The 24,509-nt window shown below is 43.7% G+C and overlaps 1 protein-coding gene across 1 annotated transcript in view; it reads right to left on the minus strand.

The window, feature by feature from the left end:
* Positions 1 to 212: 212 nt before the first annotated feature.
* Positions 213 to 24,509, minus strand: part of ITGA1 (integrin subunit alpha 1) — a 233,803-nt gene continuing 209,506 nt past the window's right edge. Inside the window, exons 26-30 of the mRNA XM_040421264.1 lie at positions 20,268 to 20,372; positions 9,849 to 9,953; positions 6,052 to 6,144; positions 2,686 to 2,802; positions 213 to 1,740 (exon numbers count right to left, since the gene is read on the minus strand). Of these exons, the coding sequence (XP_040277198.1) occupies positions 1,696 to 1,740; positions 2,686 to 2,802; positions 6,052 to 6,144; positions 9,849 to 9,953; positions 20,268 to 20,372 (465 nt within the window). The 3' untranslated portion in view covers positions 213 to 1,695. The remainder of the gene's footprint in view (positions 1,741 to 2,685; positions 2,803 to 6,051; positions 6,145 to 9,848; positions 9,954 to 20,267; positions 20,373 to 24,509) is intronic.

Here is a 24,509-nt window from a genome sequence, read left to right on the forward strand (position 1 = left end):
GTTCAGCACAGAGGTAATAGAGGAAAGAACCCAGTTCACCGGCCAGTGCACTCTAAAACCTGCTGGGGCCACAAGCTACTGTGATTCTGTATGAGCTGCTACCCGTTTATGCCAGTATTGAGTAAATCAGCTCAACTTATATAGAAACATAGAATGTGTCGGCAGATAAGAACCATTTGGCCCATCTAGTCTGCCCAATATACTGAATATCCAAATCTGGACCTTACTCATTTCAGTTCCTGCCAATTATGAACTTTCTGTGCAGCCACTATAACGTCTGACGTTGGAGCGCCAGATCCAGGTATAAGCACCGTGACACCACTTACACCACCACTTCGCGACCTAAGCCTGGAACTAGTAGAGCTGCCTGGGATGGGCTCATTAGACTGTTTTTCATGTGATACCTAAATGACTGCAGTTTAGTAATGCCCACTGTACAATATGACATCCTAGTACCATGGAACATGATATACATTATAATACACATTGTTTAGGTAAGTAGGTTACAAAAGGTGACTTGGAAAACAACAGTCTGACGTTATGTTTCCTTATACATTAATGTTCTTCACAGGCCTCCCTCTCAGTATACAGATACAGGCAGGAGAACTAATGGAGTAATGGAAATGACCCTTCTAGAGCCCTCAGTGAGTCCAAACTGATGGAGTCACAGGAAGTGTAGAAAATACAAGCTGGTAGCACCAACTACATTCACACCTAGCAATCTGCATAATTACATGCATTGATTCATGTGTGTACTGAAAGGGACAGCTCTTCAGGCACCAGAGTAACATGGAAATAGATGAGGAAGAGCCTAACAAGAAGGTTGGAGAAGAAGTAAGGACTCTCGGCATGACTCTCTTACTGCCAAATTAATCAGATCTTTGTATGAATGCCTTTAGTTTAGAACAGACCACCGCTAGTCTCATACAGACCACCAATGGTGTATAGCGTTATTTGTCCGGGGTTTGTGGGCTCCACCATCCTATGAATATTTAATCGACCAGGGCTGGTATAAGTTCATGAAGGTTTATCTTACCAGAACACAATGCATGCAGTACCGGATTTACATCTCAAGAAGCTGTAGGCGCAGAGTGTCTGGTGCCTTATACTCTGCACCGCAAGTTGGTCACGCCATAGGTCTTGTAAAGGTAAAATATTTGCATACAGTAAAGCAGGACACTGTCTGCAGCGTCCTTTTCACAACACCTAGCGACTTTTCTGGCTTCTCCCATGTATATTCCAGACGTCCTCCTCTGATCCACACAACATGGCAAACGTAGCTCCCAACCGTTCCGATTTGTGTGAAAAACAGAACTTAAAGTGACTGAGCTTATACAACTATACCCAAAGTGGGTGTTTCTTTGAGTTTTGTGTGAAGTGGCTAAAAAAGTCCTATGAAAGGAGATTTAAATATTGTAAAATGAGCAGTAAGTGCCTAACAAACATATATGTACAAATCAATTACACATGTAATTTTATCTCCCCTTTCTCCTAGGGCCACCAATAGACAAAAGCCTACAATGTCCATAGATCCAAATCCATTTCTGGTGGTATGTGTAATCTGTTTCTCAAAACTATAATTGCAAAAAAAACCTAAGGGATTATTTTATCACTTCCTCTCTCAATAGTTCACCATGAATAATCCTGAGACAACGTTCAAGTATTTGCAGACTATGGATTGAGAATGATGGCTCCTCATTCTTCCATCTTCTTTTTCAGAGGTCTTTTGAAGAAGCCGAGCTGAAAAATTAACAAAAATGCAAAAGTTGAGGATGCAAATACCTGGCTTTTACCCGTCGCATGTAACATATATTATTACTTGCACATTCTGCAACTTTTCACAAGTGAATTTCTTAAGGGGTGTTTACTGTCAAGTATAAAGCCCATAAAGCTCATCACTTCCCACATACCTACTGTATGAAACTGGCTGACCTGTTGCATGTGCGCTTGGCAGCTGAAGGCATCGGGGGTATTGCCGTTACATCTAGAGGCTCTGCTCTCTTTGCAACTGATGCGACCTCTGTTGATTGATAGAGCCAGGTAGTGTAAACGTCATCACACTTGGCCCTGTCAATCAAAGTGGAGAAGGGGGAGAGAACAGAGCCTCTAGGTGTAATGGCAACACCCCTGTTGCTCCTAGAGGCTCATTTGCATATTTTAAAACATCATTTTTCTCAGCAATGCGGCACGTATGAACATGGGACCAACACAGATGCAACTATAGTGCTGGATAGAGCGCATGCGTCAGTGTTTAGGGATGGATTTCAGGAACTCCTAAAGACTGCCCATGCCAATTAGGATGCTAATGAGACTCTCTGGATTGGAAAACTGCAGAGCAGAGGCATGGATGTGATGTGAGCAGAAGGAACTGTTGTACTGGACAGAATCATGTGACTGGCATTGTGATATAGTAAATGGGACGTCACGGGTAAATAAAATATGTTAGTAATAGACAGGTATAGGCAAAGTGAAGCTATTGACTAATACTTAATTTAGCCTAACTGTGGCCTAAACTAAGTTTCCTTGGAGACCAAGTCCACATTTTTTGAGTGATGAGATAAGTTGTACTGTAAATTTTACAACACACTTGTTGCACGCCACTGTTTAATGACGTCAATGGCTTTGTAAATGTGGTTGTTATAACAGTGCATACAGTATACATACTTACAGTAGATTAATACTTACTTTCCACATTGCAAATATGATGAGAGCTAGTATGAGAAGTCCGATAATTATACTCAGTGGAATGACCCAGATGGGCACCTTGCCATGCTCCAGCTCCTTAGAGAGTTTAATCATTGTCTGCAATGATTAAAGGAGTCCATTCAGGTTCATATAGCAAGTCAAGACAAGTTTTACTTTAACCGCTTAAGGACCGGGCAAATTTTTGGCATTTTTGTTTTTTCCTCCCCACCTTCTTTTCATAACTTTTTTAATTTTCTGTTCACATAGCCAATGGTGAAGCAGGCAACGGTCACCTCTCGTTGGTCGGTGTCCTCCCCCACAGACAGGTGCAATGCAGCGATGTCATTGACCTGATGAGCTAAGCAGGATCAGCACAAGCTCCATGTGCTCCATTCATCTGGGGAATAGGGCTAGGTATAAAGGAAGCACTAAGGATGCATTCTTACTGTGAAGGGGGACTAAGGCTGGTTTCATCACATTGAACTAGCAGTGTTTGTCTGCGGAAGCTCCCGTACTGACCTCCCTAGCTTTGACGGGGTTGCATAGCATTATATTGATTTATGATGCTATGTAACCCTTACAGTTCTGGAATATATTGTATAACACTGACATAATGCTATCAGTGTTATACAATACATTCCAGAACTCTAAGATTACATAGCATCATAAATCAATATAATGCTATGTGACACCATCAGTGCTAGGGAGGTGAGTACGGGATCTTCCGCAGACACACAATGCCAGTTTAATGCATTGAACTCGCTCGTGTGAAACAAGCCTATGAGGACATAACTAATTTGCTTAGGCACTAAGAAAGTATCATTACTCAGAAATAATCACTGTGTGAAGACACTATTACAGTGTCACACAAAGAGGGCCCTGTCCAGTGTGTGGGACACAAAACTGTGTTTAAGCAGGATTTGGCATGTATGGAGAGAAACTTGGTGGGGCTATAGGCATGGTTTAACATAAAAATAATGCCCCCATTTCTTGCTGTTGAAGTTGGGAGGTATGTATCTATTTCAGGGGTTTTTCACTCAAAGTTGATTTTACTTCTATTTTAGTCCATCTTATCGGGAGCAATTTAAAGGGTTATTTCCATTTCAGAGATTTATGGCATGGTCCCATCTATCCACATACGTCTGGAATTCTAGGATCAACACTTATGTTGACAGTGGTGCCCAGACCACCTCCCTCCCAAGAGCTATGGAAACAATCAAGCACACTTGCACAGACACCTCATCAGGCGGGATGGGAGGTTGGGGGAACCCCTTTTCCACATTGGTACCAGTCGCAGAGGTGGGTAACAAATCTGTCAGAAATGTATGAGAGTTTCCCTCTTCTGGAACAACATCCCCAACTTTTGACCCAAATCCTTATTTGTTACTTGTGTGCCTCTTTAAACTGCTCCAGAGTGATATTACATCCTGACTTGCCTATTATTTCGGAATTTGATTAAAAAAATTATGCTTTTAAAATATTATTTCTATATTCAGGTGTTTTTTGTGATAGAGTGCAAATAAAAACTACTCAGGTGTGTACATCTGCATGATAAGGTGAATCTTGCAATACAATAATGTGATGTGTCCTACTGTACTTTGACCACCCAAAAAGTTGAAAGATCTAATGGGATTTGTTTAAATCTCATCCACGCCGATGGTACTGTAAAAATCTGATTTTGTCAAGAAATCCACTTTTGTCACGGGTAGACATAACCGGTTCCAAGGTACCAGTCGGAACCAAAGCTGTGTTCGGTTTTACTTGAATGGGTCCGCATATCCAGAGATGCGGTGCGAAACGAAACAGAAGCGCGGAATAGAACCCTACGGAAGCCCTATGGAGTGCTTCCGTAGGTTCCGTTCCGTGCCTCCGCACTGCAAAAAGATAGAACTTGATAGAATCGTTTTGCGGAATGGACGGATTGCGGGCCCCATTCAAGTGAATAGGGTCGCGATCCGCATGTGGCAGGCCCACGGCCGGTGCACGTGCATTGCGGAGGAGCACGGAGGGGCAATGGTCTTGTGAACAAGCCCTCAATCCGAAGTTTTGAAGAAAGCGACTTCAGATGTAGCATCCGAAGCTCGCTTTGCTCATCACTACTTACAATACTAATGCAGCAGGTCTGAATTATTAAAAGTGTTCACTGAGATTTTCATATTGATGGTCACCAATAAAAGATCAGCGGAGTCTGACTACCGGCACCCTCGCTGATCAGCTGTTTGAGGAAGCTGCAGCATGCAGGTGAGTACTGCAGCCTCCTTGCAGCTTACCAAGCACAGTGCTGTATGTTGCATAGTGGCTGTGCTTGGTATTGCAGTTCAGCCCCATTCACCTGAGGGAGCTGCCTCTTAATACAGCTGATCAGCGAGGGTGCCAGGAGTTAGACCCCTGCTATCCTGAGTATCAATAAAAAAATAAAAAATTCTGACTTTAAGGAGTCTGTTTACAAGAAAGATAAAAAAAAAAACATTAACCTCCTGAAAGCCACTCAATTCCAGTGGTAAGGCTCCTGTCCCCACTGCTTCCAATCCCTGGCAGACCAGAAGTGATGACATCCTGACCATGGTCATGTGGACTGCACTGCAGCCTTTCCCTGGCGTCATCTGTCACTAGTCCCCAAGCAGCACGTGACTGCAGAGCCTGGCGAACAAGTCACCACTGAGACCAGTGAATGGCTACATCATATCCATCATGGCAGGGACTGAAAGCAGAGGCGGCGGGAGCCTCGGCACCGGGACAGAGCAACTCTCGGCATTTGAGTGTTTTTTCCTTTCTTTTAGGGCTCATGCACACAAACATATTTTCTTTCCGCTTCCGTTCCGTTTTGAAGTAAATGGTTCCGCATACGGTCCGCAAAAACAATGGAAGGTACTCCGTGTGCATTCGGTTTCCGTATTTCCGTTCCGCAAAAAAGTAGTGCATGTCCTATTATTGTCTGAAAATCACGGTCCGAAGGCCCCATTCAAGTCAATAGGTCCGCAAAAAATGCGAAATGCACACGGAACACATCCGTATGTCATCCGTATTTTGCGGATCCATACTGTAGAAATGCTATGCCCAGCCCATATTGCTGATGTGTTTGGTGATTAATAAGTTACAGTTTCCGTTTCCGATACGCAAAAAACGGATCACATACGGAAATGTTTTGTGGAATAACGGAACGGAAGAGGACTTAAATCAGAGACTTAAATCAGATATGGAACAAGGTATCCGTGAAAAACAGACTGCAAAACAAGAACGGTCGTGTGCATGAGCCCTTAAGCAGAATCCCGGTGGTCAGTAATTTTTTTTGAAGGGGTTGGACAATGCTTTTAGGAAACTTTGGATTGTTTAGGTGTTTACTCCAAATGTGTGTATTAGACTTACCTCAAAATTTTCGCTCTCGGGGTTCAAGGCTATGATGGGAGCGTCACTTTTCAGTACAGCGCTTAACACAAGGGTCAGACTGTGGATGCTGGCCTGCGTGACAGACATATCGTTAATTCAGAGCTGCAGTTCATACAGGTTTCTGTTCTCATTACAGGATCACCCGCTGGTAACTCTCATCATGTCATACCCGCTGCATACAGTCCACATACAACGGTAGAGCCGACTCTGGATGTAAAGACCTCCTTCTGCTCCAATAAACTTTTTAAGAAATTGTAATACATGACTCATCATTTGCAATAAAGGGGATTATTTGCCATGGCCTGGCATCCAATTTTATAATGTATCTTTATTGGTTGGATCTCCGTTTTTTCTGCTACAGAATCCACTGCTAGGCATACTGCCGGCATAGTTCCAGCAGAGAATGCGGTATTTGCCGGGTAGTAGAGATGAATCGATTTATTTGTCCTATCAGCAGGGCTTATGTATATGAATAGGTCCTGCTGATTGGACAAATCGATACTGTAGAATCTTTTCGTTCATCTCTACCCCATTATGGACAGTGGAACCAGCGGGCATTCTGGTAACATCCGGCAACTCCAGATCCAGAGAGCTGTGGCAGGTTGTTCTCTGCTGGAACAGCCTGCCAGAACTCTTGTTGGCAGTGTGAAGGAAGCCTTAGGCCCCTTGCAGACGAGCGTTCCTCCCGCAGAGAATCCACAACGCAGCTCCCATCGCTGCCGGGGGTCACACAGCATTATATTGATTTATGATGCTATGTAGCCCTTACAGTTCTGGAATGTATTGGATAACACTGGCATAATGCTGCCAGTGTTATCCAATACATTCCAGAACTGTAAGGGTTACATAGCATCATGAATCAATATCATGCTTTGTGATTCCCGTCAGTGCTGGGGGCCAGGCCGGGTGCTGCGATGCGGACTCGCTGCAGGAGGAACGCTCGTCTGCAAGGGGCCTTAAAGGGAACCCATCACACTAAGAACGCAGTTCAATCTGCAGGCAGCATGTCATAAAGTAGAAAGAGCTAAGCAGATTTATATATTGTTTTATGAGAAAATATTCAGTATAACTACTAATTTATTAATTTCAACCTCTGTTCTTTCCACTCCTAGGAGTCCACTGGGCGGGTCCATCTCAGTGATTGACAGTCTTAACATAGTAACATAGTATATAAGACCGAAAAAAGACATCTGTCCATCCAGTTCAGCCTTTTATCCTGCAAGTTAATCCAGAGGAAGGCAAAAAAATCTATGTGAGGTAGAAGCCAATTTTCCCCACCTAAGGGAAAAAAATTCCTTCCAGACTCCAATCAGGCATCAGAATAACTCCCTGGATCAACGGCCCCTCCAGAAATACATTCAGGCTCCTCTTGAACTCTTTTAGTGAACTCACCATCACCACCTCCTCAGGCAGATAGTTCCATAGTCTCACTGCTCTTACCGTAAAGAATCCTCTTCTATGTTGGTGTACAAACCTTCTTTCCTCCAGACGCAGAGGATGTCCCCTTGTCAAAGTCACCGTCCTGGGGATAAATAGATCTCTGTACTGACCCCTGATATATTTATACATAGTAATTAGATCTCCCCTCAGTCTTCTTTTTTCTAAAGTGAATAACCCTAATGTTGATAATCTTTCAGGGTACTGTAGTTCCCTTATTCCAGTTATTACTTTAGTTGCCCTCCTCTGTACCCTCTCCAGCTCTGCTATGTCTGCCTTGTTTACAGGAGCCCAGAACTGTACACAGTACTCCATGTGTGGTCTGACCAGTGATTTGTAAAGTGGTAGGACTATGTTCTCATCACGGGCATCTATGCCCCTTTTGATGCAACCCGTTATCTTATTGGCCTTGGCAGCAGCTGCCTAACACTGGTTTTTACAGCTTAGTTTGCTGTTCACTAAAATTCCTAAGTCCTTTTCCATGTCAGTGTTACCGAGTGTTTTACCATTTAGTATGTACGGGTGACTTGCATTATTCCTTCCCATGTGCATAATCTTACATTTGTCAGTGTTAAACCTCACCTGCCACTTATCTGCCCAAGCCTCCAATCTATCCAGATCCCTCTGTAGCAGTATACTGTCCTCTTCCGTGTCAATTACTTTACACAGTTTAGTGTGAATATATTGAAGAGAATAGGGCCCAATACTGACCCCTGAGGTACCCCACTATTTACAGTGACCCAATCTGCGTGTGTACCGTTAATAACCACCCTCTGTTTTCTATCCCTCAGCCAGTTACTTACCCACATACAGACGTTTTCTCCCAGTCCGAGCATTCTCATTTTATATACTAACCTTTTATGCGGTACAGTGTCAAATGCTTTGGAGAAGTCCAGATATACGACATCCATTGATTCGCCGCTGTCAAGTCTAGAACTTACCTCCTCATAGAAACTGATTAAATTAGTTTGACATGACCGATCCCTCATAAAGCCATGCTGATATGGCGTTATTTGCTTATTTTCCTTGAGGTAATCCAAGATAGCATCTCATAGAAAACCTTCAAACAGTTTACCCACGACAGATGTTAAACTTACCGGCCTATAATTTCCGGGCTTTGTTTTTGGACCCTTTTTGAATATTGGCAATACATTTGCTATGTGCCAATCCTGTGGAACACTCCCTGTCAGTATAGAGTCCTTAAATATCAGAAATAAGGGTGCTTCCTCACTACCCTCCTGTTTTAGTAATTTAAATGCTTTCTTTTTGTCATTTATTGCTTTCTTTACAGTTCTATATATCCACATTGGTTTTCTTGTTCCTTAACCTTTTATTCACATAAGGTATGTACAGATGTAGTAGAGTTAACACAAATGCTTTATGAGACGTGTTATCTAAACTAAATGCGTTAAGCAAACACCTTCGATTGCTTTCCAATGGCTTTTGTTTCAAGATAACGCGATGAGTTAAGAAATATGAGTTAAGAGCTTGTATGTTAACCCTGCTACATCTGTACCTCTCACAATTAGTCTTCCTATGAGTATGCGTACATAAATGAGTATTAGAGAATATGAAGAAATCTCTCAGTAGGACCATTCTCTGGACTCATCAGCCCAGAATGAGCAGAAATGTAATTAAATAAAATAAATTAATTAAATGAATCATCTCTCATAAAACTATATATCAGTCTGCTCAGCTCAGATTGGACTTTATTTTCAACATGTCAGGTTCCCTTTAAATGATACACTTATGGCTGCCCATAGTCACCACTAATGGGAGCTTACTGGAGATTGCTACATGACAAGTCTGCAGTAAGCACACTCTAGTGGTGGCTGTGGGCAGTCAGAAATAAATCAATATATAATTTTGGACCTATTTAGATAAAAAATAAGAAAATAACAAATGGGGAAGATTTAGCAAGAATGGCATCTGTAATGCCATTCTTGATGTAGTTTGCAATGGATTGACACACCTCTTAATTATTTCGGAGCATTTTGTCAGGTCCATGCACCAGAATCTGAAATCTACACCAGCTAAGAGCTGGCATAGGTTTCAGGCATTACTTGTTCCTAATCATTAATGTGTAGGATCACTTAGAATTCGTCCCCTTCTAGCCAAGCCCTGCATACATTTAATAAAAGTGGTAGGTGTGGCGGAGAATGGCAAAAAAAAATGCAATTTTGTGTGCAAAAAGGGCATGCACAAAAATGTGCAACTTTTTGGAACCAATTCAAGCAGAGGAGGCTTGATAACTCTCCTCCAGAATGTTCCCAATGACAGACAGCAAGCAGAGATATAGAATATGTTTTTTATATTACCTAATAAGGCCATCCAATTACCTTAATAAACGTTGCTTTCCATACTCGCATGGAGATATTGATATGAGTATTGTCCGATGGCTCCACAGTGCAGTAGAATGCCGGGCAGCTGTTTCTCTTGCAGTCCTGTTGGTTGTTACCTCATTAATGATGAGACATTATATACACACCAGACACTGGCCCAGATTTACTAACCCTGTAGGTGACGTACACTTAGACCGGCTGTCTAGACCTTCACCAAATTCATCCCAGCGGCTCAGGCAGGATGATAAATCTGGTGCAGGGCTAGACACTTTTGTCTAACTCTATATTATTGGTTGCTGTTATTGGAGACAGACTTTTACACCAGAACTGTGTAACCATTTTGGGACAAAATGGTCCATCTTAAGCCATGTCTCTGTCCCACTAAGCCTCACTCCTTCCTTCTAGGCCCCAAACCTTGATGAGGAAGTATAGAAACCCAAGTTGCACCAAACTGTTACAAATTGTCCTAATTTGAGGCACTTTTTAGACAGATTTCAGGCACAGACACATTAAAAAATCTTGGCCAATGTTTTTTTCAGCCCTGTTCACACTGACATTATGGCTTCAATTTTTACAGGACATATCCCATTGTGTTTGGGTTGGTCAAGATTCTGCACCAGACTACCCCATTCTGCCATATGATATCATGCCACCCTTAAAGTTGGAGATATGTGTATAAGGGCATCAGGATCTTGATATCTGCGTGAACAGAACCTTAAAAAATTTAGTATGATCAAAGAACATTACATGAATTCCATATACATTGTAAGCATTCAATGGATGAGGTCATAGATGGCAAGTATGTATCACTGAGATGAGTGCATTTCCACTTATGAAATTCGTTCACACTTCGTTTGTTGCATAACGGAATGCGTTTAGAGGCATTCCGTTATTCATTCCGTCATAATAGAAGTCTATGGGCTGCAAAACGGATCCGTCCCGTTTCCGTTATGCAGGGTAGTCCTCTCCTGCATAACGGAAACTGGACGGATCCGTTTTGCAGCCCATAGACTTCTATTATGACGAAATGAATAACAGAATGCCTCTAAAGGCATTCCGTTATGCATTCCGTCATGGAATTGCGTTATGGTCCGTGGTAATGAAATCCGTAACGCAATTCACCTTTTACCAACAAACAAAGTGTGAACGAATTTCAAAATATGAAATTCGCTCATCTCTAGTTGTGACCAGTGATGCCAGATCACTGAGTTTGTGGTAGCTGGAGTTTGGGTCCGGGATTTAGGAGTGACTGAAGAGCTTGGGTGGGAAGGTCACGTCCATACTCCATCCCTGGTGTTCCTCAAACAGGTAGAAAACAAATTAAAAGGCACGCTGCCAGAGAGCAGTGTGTGTGCTGGTCTGAGAAGAAGACCCATGAACAAGACCACTATGCAAAGTGGAATCCCTAGGTGAAAACCTACAAGCTAGTGAGAAGACGATATCACCGCATTTTTGGTTATTTCCATGAATTGTTATTTTGTTTGCTGAAGCGTGTATTGTTTTGCTGTGTATGCCCAATAAACCCTGGGTAAAGAAACTGTCTGAATGGTCCTGTCTCATAACATCTTCGAAAATGTAAGTTAATGAAGCGTTCCCATCTTCAACATTTATGTCATATCCACACCTCTGGGACCCTCTTCTGTTAGGAGAATGAGGGTTTAGTAATTCACATTGCCTGCTTTCCCTAAATCAGTGAACTCCCATGGTGAACTGTCCACAAGCGCAGCTACCACTCCTTTCCCATGCCTGTACAAATAGCTGCTCTGTGGTTCGCACCTATAAGACATCTATGGTACTGTACAGGGAGTGCAGAATTATTAGGCAAGTTGTATTTTTGAGGATTAATTTTATTATTGAACAACAACCATGTTCTCAATGAACCCAAAAAACTCATTAATATCAAAGCTGAATATTTTTGGAAGTAGTTTTTAGTTTGTTTTTAGTTTTAGCTATTTTAGGGGGATATCTGTGTGTGCAGGTGACTATTACTGTGCATAATTATTAGGCAACTTAACAAAAAACAAATATATACCCATTTCAATTATTTATTTTTACCAGTGAAACCAATATAACATCTCAACATTCACAAATATACATTTCTGACATTCAAAAACAAATCAAAAACAAATCAGTGACCAATATAGCCACCTTTCTTTGCAAGGACACTCAAAAGTAGATGGATTCTGTCAGTGTTTTGATCTGTTCACCATCAACATTGCGTGCAGCAGCAACCACAGCCTCCCAGACACTGTTCAGAGAGGTGTACTGTTTTCCCTCCTTGTAAATCTCACATTTGATGATGGACCACAGGTTCTCAATGGGGTTCAGATCAGGTGAACAAGGAGGCCATGTCATTAGATTTTCTTCTTTTATACCCATTCTTGCCAGCCACGCTGTGGAGTACTTGGACGCGTGTGATGGAGCATTGTCCTGCATGAAGATCATGTTTTTCTTGAAGGATGCAGACTTCTTCCTGTACCACTGCTTGAAGAAGGTGTCTTCCAGAAACTGGCAGTAGGACTGGGAGTTGAGCTTGACTCCATCCTCAACCCGAAAAGGCCCCACAAGTTCATCTTTGATGATACCAGCCCAAACCAGTACTCCACCTCCACCTTGCTGGCGTCTGAGTCGGACTGGAGCTCTCTGCCCTTTACCAATCCAGCCACGGGCCCATCCATCTGGCCCATCAAGACTCACTCTCATTTCATCAGTCCATAAAACCTTAGAAAAATCAGTCTTGAGATATTTCTTGGCCCAGTCTTGACGTTTCAGCTTGTGTGTCTTGTTCAGTGGTGGTCGTCTTTCAGCCTTTCTTACCTTGGCCATGTCTCTGAGTATTGCACACCTTGTGCTTTTGGGCACTCCAGTGATGTGGCATCTTGGCAGCTGCACGCCTGACTTTTCTCAGTTCATGGGCAGTTATTTTGCGCCTTGGTTTTTTCCACACGCTTCTTGCGACCCTGTTGACTATTTTGAATGAAACGCTTGATTGTTCGATGATCACGCTTCAGAAGCTTTGCAATTTTAAGAGTGCTGCATCCCTCTGCAAGATATCTCACTATTTTTGACTTTTCTGAGCCTGTCAAGTCCTTCTTTTGACCCATTTTGCCTAATAATTATGCACACCTGATATAGGGTGTTGATGTCATTAGACCACACCCCTTCTCATTACAGAGATGCACATCACCTAATATGCTTAATTGGTAGTAGGCTTTCGAGCCTATACAGCTTGTAGTAAGACAACATGCATAAAGAGGATGATGTGGTCAAAATACTCATTTGCCTAATAATTCTGCACTCCCTGTATATGTGGCTATGCCATGAGTAGTTACGAGCGAATCGACTTCAGATGAAACATCCGAAGTCGATTCGCATAAAACTTTGTTCTAATACTTTACGGAGCAGGAACTCCGATGAGCCGAAGTTATTGCTTAATGCGTACTAACTTCATAAATTAATTTTTACTGTAAAAAAACATTTCCAGAACTCTTGTTCGGTTCCAAGGTACCATTTGGAACCGAACCCAAGTTCGGGAAATGTTTTTTTTACAGTACAAATTAATTTATAAAGGTATTACGCAAAGTCTTGCGAGACTTCGAAGCAATAACTTCGGCTCATCGGAGCTCCTGCTCCGTACAGTATTAGAACAAAGTTTTATACCAATCGTCTTCGGATGTTCCATCCGAAGTCGATTCGGTCATCCCTAGCCATGAGTATTGAACATAGGAACAACCTTAGTCCTGTGTGTGTATTGGACTATGGCCAGCCACGACCTGTATAATTTTGTGTAAAATTCTATAAACCAATAACTCTGTCTTTCAATAGTTGAACCTAATTCCTTCCTTCCATTCAGACAAGTCTATCTTTGAAGCGAACCTGTCACCTGGATTTTGTGTATAGAGCTGAGGACATGGGTTGCTAGATGGCCATAGCTCTGTGTGCTTTTATTGTGTAACAAAAACCTGATTCATGTGTATACGATCAGGTATGATGTTGTATCGTTCAGGTAGTGTAAGGGTTACGCCCGCTTCACAGAAATTGACAGACCAAACTCCCCTTTTAATGCACCGCAAACAACCACAAACAGTCCATTTGCCCAACCGCAAACTCCCCATTTGTTCAAGGTTGGATACCAAGCTAGCCATGTCCCGTTGATGTCATTGAAGGTTTCTTCCTCCACCCAGCCACGTACAACACCAAGGGTCCCCAAAAGGTGAATTGAATTGATTTTTCAAATGGGGAGATGGTTAAAAAAACGCTGGCTCCCTCCCCTTTGTTTGAATCCATGGTCACTGCGTCTGTGCTGTGCAATTTACTGCCCCACCTGATATGAGTGGTATTTTCTGTAGTTCTCTCTTCTCATCAGTTTAATCCCTGTTACGTCCCCAATCTGGGGTCAAATTATTAAATAGATTTTTCGAACGGGGAGATGGTTAAAAAAATGCTGGCTCCCTCCCCTTTGTTTGAATCCACGCCACGGTCACTGCGTCTGCACCGTGCAATTTACTGCCCCACCGGATATGAGTGGTATTTTCTGTAGTACTATTCTCATCAGTTTAATACCTGTTAAATCCCCAATCTGGGGTCAAATTATTAAATAGATTTTTCGAACGTGGAGATGGTTAAAAAAATGCTGGCTCCCTCCCCTTTGTTTGAATCCACGCCACGGTCTCTGCGTCTGCACCGTGCAATTTACTGCCCCACCCGATATGAGTGGTATTTTCTGTAGTACTATTCTCATCAGTTTAATCCCTGTTACTGTACGTCCCATATCAGGGTGGGATTGCCTTCTGTGAAAAAAAATTTAGGCCGGGTACCTTTGACTGCCTTCACAGTGACAGACCAAACTCTGATACACCAAAATGAATTGCTTTTAGGAACCGGGAGATGGAAAAAGCAGCTTGGTCGGTCCTCTTACTCAGTCCCAAGTTGGGGCACTGCACGTTCATGGAGCAATGTGCTGTGACACCCTATATGAGTGGTGTCTTAACTAGTACTATTCCTATCAGTTTAATCCCTGTTACGTCCCCTATCCGGGGACGTGTGTCGAATTGATTAACCATTGTCGAATTAACAAACCATTACGACATCCTGGAATAATTTAGTTCTGAGCTTTGTACTTGATTTGTATTGGAATTGATGGGGATTTTTTAAATTGTCGGCATTATTTCTAATAAACTATTAAGAGACTTTATTATGATTTTTTTATTTTATGTATTAAAAACCCACCCATACAACTTAAAAAAAATATATAAAAAAAGTAAGGTTTTTCTATGAAAAATTATCCAGCCAATCACTTTTGGTCTGATCATAATGAAGCAACGGCCTTATCATCTGGGGTGTGGCAACATTGCCAACACACTCATAGAGGTGATGATCGCTTCATTGTGATACGCAAGCCCCTTCACCACAACAAGGTAACGATCACGAAGGGGAATTGACACTTGTATGTGCCTTTTTTTTTTTTTGCAGCCACAGTGCAGTACCAGAGGCCAGAAAAATTAGGCATGTACACATGCCTGAAAAATAATGTTATTGTTGCAGCCGCTGTTGTAGCAGCGGCCGGAAAAATTTATGTTTTCAAGGTAGAAAGGTGACTAAAACATTGCGGCTTGAACCCTAGTTGGTGGCGGAGAATTCACGAAAGTCATCCGGTATGCAGACATTAAATACAGCAGCGTGGGGACCATTTTGAGGCCAAGGCATGTCATCAGGCCCTTTGTTAATCAAACGTATCCCCCACTGTCAGTCCCTTCGGGATCCATGCCTCATTCATCTTAATGAAGGTGAGGTAATCAACACTTTTTTGACCGAGGCGACTTCTTTTGTCAGTGACAATGCCTCCTGCTGCACTGAAGGTCCTTTTTGACAGGACACTTGAAGCGGGGCAGGCCAGAAGTTCTATCGCAAACTGGGATAGCTCACACCCAGTAGTCAATAGATTCATCGCTCCTCAGAGTGTCGATATCTGCAGTTAAGGCGAGGTAGTCTGCTACCTGTCGGTCGAGTCGTTCTCTAAGACTGGAGGATTACTTTCACCTCTTCCCCTGTTAGATTCCCGTTGTGCTGTGACATCCCCCTTATAAGCTGTGTAAAGCATATTTTTTAGTTTTTGTTTTGAACTGCTGCATCCTTTCTGACTTTCGGTAAGTTGGTAACATTTCCGCTACTTTCTGCTTATACCGGGGGTCTAGTAGCGTGGCCACCCAGTACAGGTCGTTCTCCTTCATCTTTTTATACGAGGGTCCCTCAACAGACATGACAGCATGAAAGACCCATTTGCACAAGGTTGGATGCCGAGCTACTCATTTCCCGTTCCTCGTCCTTACTGATGTCATTGACGGTCTGTTCTTCACCCCAGCCACGTACAACACCACGGGTCCCAGATAGGTGACAACAACGAGCACCCTGGGATGCCTGCTGTGGTTGGTCTTCCTCCTCCTCAAAGCCACATTCCTCCTCTGACTCCTCTTCCTCACACTCCTCTTCCAGCGTTGCCGCAGGTCCAGCAAGCGATGATGACAAGGCTGTTTCTGGTGGTGATGGTGACCACAACTCTTCCTCTTCACGCTCATCTACAGCCTGATCCAGCACTCTTTGCAGGGCATGCTCCAGGAAGAAAACAAATGGGATGAGGTCGCTGATGGTGCCTTCGGTGCGACTGACTAGGTTTGTCACCTCCTCAAAAGGACGCATGAGCCTACAGGCATTGCGCATGAGCGTCCGTAACGTGGCAAAAAAATTCCCAGCTCCGCAGAGGCTGTCCTAGCACCCCGGTCATACAAATACTCGTTGACGGCTTTTTCTTGTTGGAGCAGGCGGTCGAACATTAGGAGTGTTGAATTTCAACGTGTCGGGCTGTCGCAAATCAAGCGCCTCACTGGCATGTTGTTTCGGCGCTGAATGTCTGAAAAGTGCGCCATGGCCGTGTAGGAACGCCTGAAATGGCCACACACCTTCCTGGCCTGCTTGAGGACGTCCTGTAAGCCTGGGTACTTAGACACAAAGCGTTGTACGATGAGATTCAACACGTGTGCCATGCACGGCACATGTGACAACTTGCCCAAATTCAATGCCGCCAACAAATTGCTTCCATTGTCACACACCACTTTTCCGATCTCCAGTTGGTGCGGGGTCAGCCACTGATCCACCTGTACTTTCAGGGCGGACAGGAGTGCTGGTCCGGTGTGGCTCTCTGCTTTCAGGCAAGTCAACCCCAAGACAGCGTGACACTGTCGTATCCGGGATGTGGAATAGCCCCTGGGGAGCTGGGGGATTTAGTTGATGTGCAGCCAGATGCCACAGCAGAAGAGGACTCAGCCGAGGAGGTTATGGAAGAGGATGGAGTTGGAGGAGTAGAGGAGGTGGCAGTAGGCCTGCCTGCAAGTCGTGGCGGTGTCACCAACTCCGCTGCAGAGACACGCATTCCATGCTTGTCAGCCGTCAGCAGGTTGACCCAATGCGCAGTGTAGGTGATATACCTGCCCTGACCGTGCTTTGAAGACCAGGTATCAGTGGTCAGATGGACCCTTGCCCCAACACTGTATGCCAGAGATGCCATGACTTCCTTTTCAATCACTGAGTAGAGGTTGGGATTGCCTTTTTTGAAAAAAAAAATTCGTCTGGGTACCTTCCACTGTGGTGTCCCAATAGCGACAAATTTTTTGAAGGCCTCAGACTCCACCAGCTGGTATGGTAAAAGCTGGCGGGCTAAGAGTTCCGTCAAGCCAGCTGTCAGACGCCGGGCAAGGGGGTGACTCTGGGACATTGGCTTCCTACGCTCAAACATTTCCTTTACAGACACCTGACTGTGGGCAGATGAGATGGAACTGCTGAAGGTGAGAGGCGGAGTGGCGGGTGGTTGAGAGGGGGCAAGGAGGACAGCAGTGGTTGACGTGGCTGAAGATGCTGGACCAGGAGGAGGATGGTGGCTTTGAGCTTGTGTGCTGCTTCTACTCGTCATCATGTGTTGATCCCATAGACGTTTGTGATATGCGATCATGTGCCTTCGCAAAGCAGTTATACCTAGGTGGGTGTTGGATTTCCCACGACTCAGTTTCTTTTGGCACAGGTTGCAAATGGCATCGCTGTTGTCAGAGGCAGACACACAAAAAAAATGCCACACTGCTGAGCTTTGAAATGACGGCATTCTGGTGGTGGCAGCAGCATGTGTTGATTGGCGTGCTGTCTGGCTGACCCCGGGTGCCGATACATGCTGTCTGACTGTGCCACTAGCTCCTTGCGACGACCTCCCCCTGCTTCCAACTCGTCTCCTCCTTCTCTCTGTCTCCCCTTCTGAACTTTCCCCCTCTTCTTCTTCTCTTCAAGCAGGCACCCACGTGGCATCCACGGACACATCGTCATCATCAACCGCTTCACTTGTATCTGACACCTCAGCAAAGGAAGCAGCAGCGGGTACAACATCATCATCATCATCACACTGTACGTCCATATGTGTAATGCTGCCTGACTGAGACATATCCCTGTTATCTATATCCCCTGGCAATAATGGTTGCGCAGCACTAATTTCATCCAACTGATGTGTAAATAACTCCTCTGAGGGATCAAGTGAAGCGGCTGTGGTGGCTGTGGTGGTAGTGGTGGTGGTGGCGGCGGGCGGGAGAGTGGTGACCTGACCAAAGCTGAGCTGGAGGAGGATGGTGCGTCGGAAGCTGTTGAAGATTGGGTGTCCTGTGTAAGCCAGTCAACTATTTTCTCAGAATTTTTGGGGTTCAGGGTACGTGGCCTCTGAACACTGGGCATTATTCCAGGGCCAGTGGAAATCACAGCACCACGACCACGACGGCCCCTGCGAGGTGGCCTGCCTCTGCCTGTCATTTTTTATTAGATAAGTGTTACTATGCGTGCAAGGTACTGTGCCACCCTATATAAGTGGTGGGCAGTGGGCACAGTACAGTCTGTGTAAGCCTGGCTGACACACACGGGCTTGCAAATGTGATTAGATCACAGTTACATTTTAAATAGAATTTATTTTTCTGAAAGGTATTTGGGCGAATGACACCCTGTAACGGTATGAGTGCTGGCAGAACCAGCCACTAGCCAGTGGACACAATACAGTATGTGTGGGCCTGACACACACGGCTTGCAAATGTGATTAGATCACAGAAAAATATTAAATAGAATATTTTTTTATCTGCAAGGTATTTTCTGTCACACACCTGTATGAATGGTGTGCACACAGTACTGTCTGTGACTGAGCCTGCAGCCTCTCACACACGGGCAGGCAAACTGCAATATATGTATATATAAATAAAATAAAAAAAGCAGACTGATGTACCAGCCTGAAAAGGGCTTTTTGGGATGCTGTCAGGACGCTGCCCTTACAGCAGATGAGTCTGTGGACACAGAACACTGCCCTAGCTAACGCTTTCCCTATTGAATCAGCAGCAGCAGCAGCAGCACTGTCCCTCCTCTGTGAAAGCAGATTCCGAATGAATCTAAAATGGATGCTGTCCTGGAGGTTCTGGGAGGGAGGGTCTGCTGCTGATTGGCTGGAATGTATCTGCTGACTGTGAGGTAGAGGGTCAAAGTTTACTCAATGATGTTGAATAGGGGGCGGACCGAACATCGCATATGTTCGCCCGCAGCGGCGAACGCGAACAAGCTATGGTCGCCGGGAACTATTCGGGCCATCTCTAGTCCTCAGCTTTATTGCCAAATTCCAGTGACAGGTTCCCTTTGAGATATTTCTTTGGGGGAGAACCAACATGGCCTAGATGTAGGTTTCAACAAGGGTTGTCACAGCTTTACCAGTCCCCCTGAATGGCAAATCTTTTTTTTTTTCCAACTTGGTTTTCTAAAACCAATAGTTGGATCTATGAAAAATGTAAAAAAATAAATAAATAAAAAAAATTCAACCTATGGCAGGTCTCATAGAAATCATCCAGGTTTAGCAGAAACTGATATAGCTAAGAAATGTCTGACAATTATTTTTAACAGAGAGAACCAGTCAATGAGATTGTTTTACTGTTAGGAGGAATGCTGGTCTTTATGATCACCTCCTGAATATTACCGTACGGCTATAAATTTACCTTGAAATGAATGTAATTAGATACTGTCTATAATATCTATAGAGCCGGCCCTGTGTAGTAAGCTCTGTTGCCAGACACTACCGTATAGTGTACATGGCACAGTATACAGTCTACGAATAACCGTAGTATATGTGACAAATTATAATGTGATTACCACATAGTGTGGTGCCCAACTAATAGTGCCGTAAATGGATCAAATAGCACAACCATATAAATGCCTAAATAGCAACGCTATACTGGTGTGCCAAACATATACGGCAAGAGTAATATCCTGTATACTGCCTGGTGCCACACAATACCTAAGTAAATGCTACCATACAGTGTCCATATAATAGCTTCATACAAAAGTAATGGTTATATTTACCAATATTGTATCTTTTATACTTTCTGAAAATTTATCCAAATGATACGTTCTTCCATAATTTATATAGAAAGGATCCAACAGTTGTTCGGTATCACAGTTCACGTTCTGGAAAACAGAGGGAAGCTTTAAAGGGGTTGATATTGAGGATAGGCCATTAATATTAGATAGGTGGGGGTCCAACACCCGCACCCTTGCCGATCATCCACTTCAGGGGTAGTCAGCTCTGTCCAGTACAAGGTGGATGGAGCTGAAGGCACTGAACAGGGCGTCAGACCCCTATCGATCTGATATTGATGGCCTATTCTGGGGTTAGACCATCATCAATACCAAAATACTGTAAAACTCTTTTAAAGAAATGCAATTATAATATTAACATTACTGATATTTCAGTTCAGTCAGCAGATTTGTACCTATAAACTGTTACGATGTGCACTTGGCAGCTGAAGTACATCTGTGTTGGCCCATGTTCATATATTCCTGCATTGCTGAGAAAAATGATGTTTTAATATATGCAAATGAGTCTCTAGGAGCAACGGGGGCGTTGTCATTGCACCTAGAGTCTCTGCTCTCTCTGCAACTGCTGAGGCCTTCTGCACTTTCATTGACAGGGCCAGGTGTGATATGTTTTCACTGTCAGGTCCTGTCAAAGTGCAGCAGGTGCGGCAGTTGCAGAGACAACAGAGACTCAGGTGTAATGGCAACGCCCCCGTTGCTCCTAGAGGCTCATTTGCGATATATTAAAAACATCATTTTTCTCAGCAATACAGGCACATCATGAACATGAGACCAACACAGATGTCTTCAGCTGTCAAGTGCACATGAAACAGGTCAGCCAGCTTCATAAGGACAAAGCTGCGGACAGATATCCTTTAAAATCAGTGAATGTCCACATTTGACAAAGACATGAGGGAAGAGATGTAGAGAGCTGCAGTACTCTGGGAGGTTTTTTGGGAGTTAGTTTGAATTGAATTTTAAGGGCATATTCACACACTGAAGATTTGTCATAGGAGTTTCTGCAACTGAAAATCAGTTTAAGGCTACTTTCACATCTGCGCTTTCCCTTTCACTATTCCGTCATAGGACCTCAATAGCGAAGGAAAACCTTCCGTTTTTTCCCCACTCATTGTCAATCCGTTCAATTTGGTTGCGTCCCCCATCACGGACAGAATAATGCTGCAAGCATGTCCGCGATGTGGTGTGGAGTAAGACGGATCCTTCATGACTCACAATGTAAGCCAATGGGGACGGATCCGTTTTCTCTGACACAATAAAAAACTGATCCGTCACCTATTGACTTTCAATAGAGTTCATGACGGATTCGCCTTGGCTATTTTAAATACGTATAATACAACCAGATCCGTTCAGAACGCGATGCAGACGGTTGTATTATGGTGACGGAATCGTTTTTTTGCAGATCACATGACGGATCCAGCAAAAACGCTGGTGTGGAAAGTAGCCTGCAGCTTCTTGCACACGACCGTATGGTTTGCGGTCCGTTTTAAACGGATCCGTTTTTTCAGTTTTTTCTGTTTCAGTAGTGTTTCCGTTACGCTTCCGTTCCATTTTGCCGTTCTGTTTTTCCGCTTGGTTTCCGTTTGTGATCCGTTTTTTGCAGATCGCAAACGGAAACGGAAGCATACAATAATGTATAAACAGTAAGTACATAAAAAAATTGGGCTGGGCATAAAATTTTCAATTGACGGTTCTGCAAAAAAGTTACGGATACGGAAGACATATGGATGCATTCCGTATGCATTCTGTTTTGTTTGGGTGGAACCATTGACTTGAATGGAGCCACAGAACGTGATTTGCGGGCAATAATAGGACATGTTCTATCTTTGAACGAAACTGAAATACGGAAATACAGAAACGCAATGCATACGGAGTACCGTCCGTTGTTTTTGCGGGCCCATTGAAGTGAATGGTTCCGCAAACGGAACCCGCAAAAACGGAACGGAAACGGATAAAAAAAGTTTGTGTGCAAGAGGCCTTATGCTGAGTTTACATCACCGTTTAGCTTTCCATTCTTCTGATCCGTCAGAAGAGCAGGAAAAAAAACGGATCCTGTATTTTGAGCATCAGTTATGATCAGTTATCATCAGCTTCTGACAGTTCAGTCAGAGATCAGTTATTTTTGAACTGAGAAAAAGTCTGCAATGCACTACTTTTTCTCTGTTCAAAAATAAGGCCGAGTTCACACTTCAGTTATTTGGTCAGTTATTACAATCAGTAAGGTCTCATGCACACGACCGAATGTATCTTGTGGTCCGCAAAAAATATGGATGACATCCATGTGCATTCCGTATTTTGCGGAACGGAACAGCTGTCCCCTAATAGAACAGTCCTATCCTTGTCCGTAATGCGTACAATAATAGGACATGTTCTATTTTTTTGCGAAATGGAAGTACGGACATATGGAAACGGAATGCACACGGAGTAACTTCCGTTTTGTTTTTTTTGCGGACCCATTGAAGTGAATAGTTCTGAATACGGTCCGCAAAAGAAAAAAAAACTAACGGAGACGGAAAGAAAATATGTTTGTGTGCATGAGCCTTATTGTGAACCAAAACCAGTGGTGGAGCCTACACAAAGATAAGGTATAATGGGAAGACCTGCACCTCTTCTGTGTTTTTGACCCAAACCTGGTTTTGGCTCCCAATATCTCTGACGGAAGTGACACAAACTGATGCAAATTGATCATAACGGATGCTCAAAATAACGGATCCGATTTTTTCCTCTTGTTCTGACGGATCAGAAGAGTGGAATGCTAAACGGTGATGTGAACTCTGCCTAAATGAGCTTGATTCGTTGGCAGACACCTTTCACACAAACAAATCTGCCACATGTACATATCCTCTGAAGGCACTGGGTACTATACCTGGGAAAGCATATGGGGTGCCCAGCTGTAATGTTAATGGGGTGCTCCAGCTGGTAATATTTATGGGGTGCTCCAGCTGGTAATATTTATAGGGTGCTCCAGCTGGTAATATTTATGGGGGTGCTCCAGCTGTAAATATTTATAGGTGTGCTCCAGCGGTAATATTTATGGGCTGCTCCAGCTGGTAATGTTTATGGGTTGCGCCAGCTGGTAATATTTATAGGGTGCTCCAGCTGGTAGTGTTTATGGGTTGCTCCAGCAGTCAATATAAGTGATGCACTTTGGCAGACATTTTTGGTGAAGCACTATTAATAAATTCTAGCTAAATGGCACACAGATGCAATATCAGCATAGTCCGTACTGCATGTACGATGTGCAGGTGTATGGAGCAGTGTAAACTATGGAGAGGGCTGCAGCACTTGCCTAAAGGCCCCTTTCACAACGGGCGTCATATTTTTGGCCCGCATAAAAGGCGGGTGCGTTGCGGGAAAATGCAAACGATTTTTCCGCGCGAGTGCAAAACATTGTATGCGTTTTGCACTCGCGTGAGAAAAATCGTGCATGTTTGGTACCCAAACCCGAACTTCTTCACATAAGTTCGGGCTTGGGATTCAGTGTTCTGTAGATTGTATTATTTTCCCTTATAACATGGTTATAAGGGAAAATAATAGGCTTTCGGGATACAAAATGCATAGAAAAACATCGCGGGGGGGTTAAAAAAAATAAAAAAAATGTTTAACTCACCTTAATCCACTTGATCGCGCAGCCGGCATCGCTTCTGTCTCCTTTGCTGAACAGGACCTGTGGTGACGTCACTCCGTCATCACATGATCCATCACCATGGTAAAAGATCATGTGATGGATCATGTGATGACCGGAGTGACGTCACCACAGGTCCTTTTCCTGTAATGAATGCTCACCACAGGTCCTGTTCAGCAAAGGAGACAGAAGTGAGATGCCGGGCTCCGCGATCAAGTGGACTAAGGTGAGTTAAATTATTTTTTATTTTTTTTAACCCCTCAGCGCTATTTTACTATGCATTCTGTATTCAGAATGCTATTATTTTCCCTTATAACCATGTTTAAGGGAAAATAATAATGATCGGGTCTCCACCCCGATCGTCTCCTAGCAACCGTGCGAGAAAATTCGCAAGTATATTATAGCATGCTGCGATTTTCACGCAACGCACAAGTGATGCGTGAAAATCATCGCTCATGTGAACAGCCCCATAGAAATGAATGGGTCGGTATTCAGTGCGGGTGCAATGCGTTCAACTATCGTCATTCTCGCGCGGAATACTCGCCCGTGTGAAAGGGGCCTAAGTGCTGTGGCTCGTGATTGGTGGAAAATGCTGAGAGTCAGAC

This window comes from Bufo bufo, chromosome 2 (genome assembly GCF_905171765.1).
Source record: "Bufo bufo chromosome 2, aBufBuf1.1, whole genome shotgun sequence".
NCBI lineage: Eukaryota > Metazoa > Chordata > Amphibia > Anura > Bufonidae > Bufo > Bufo bufo.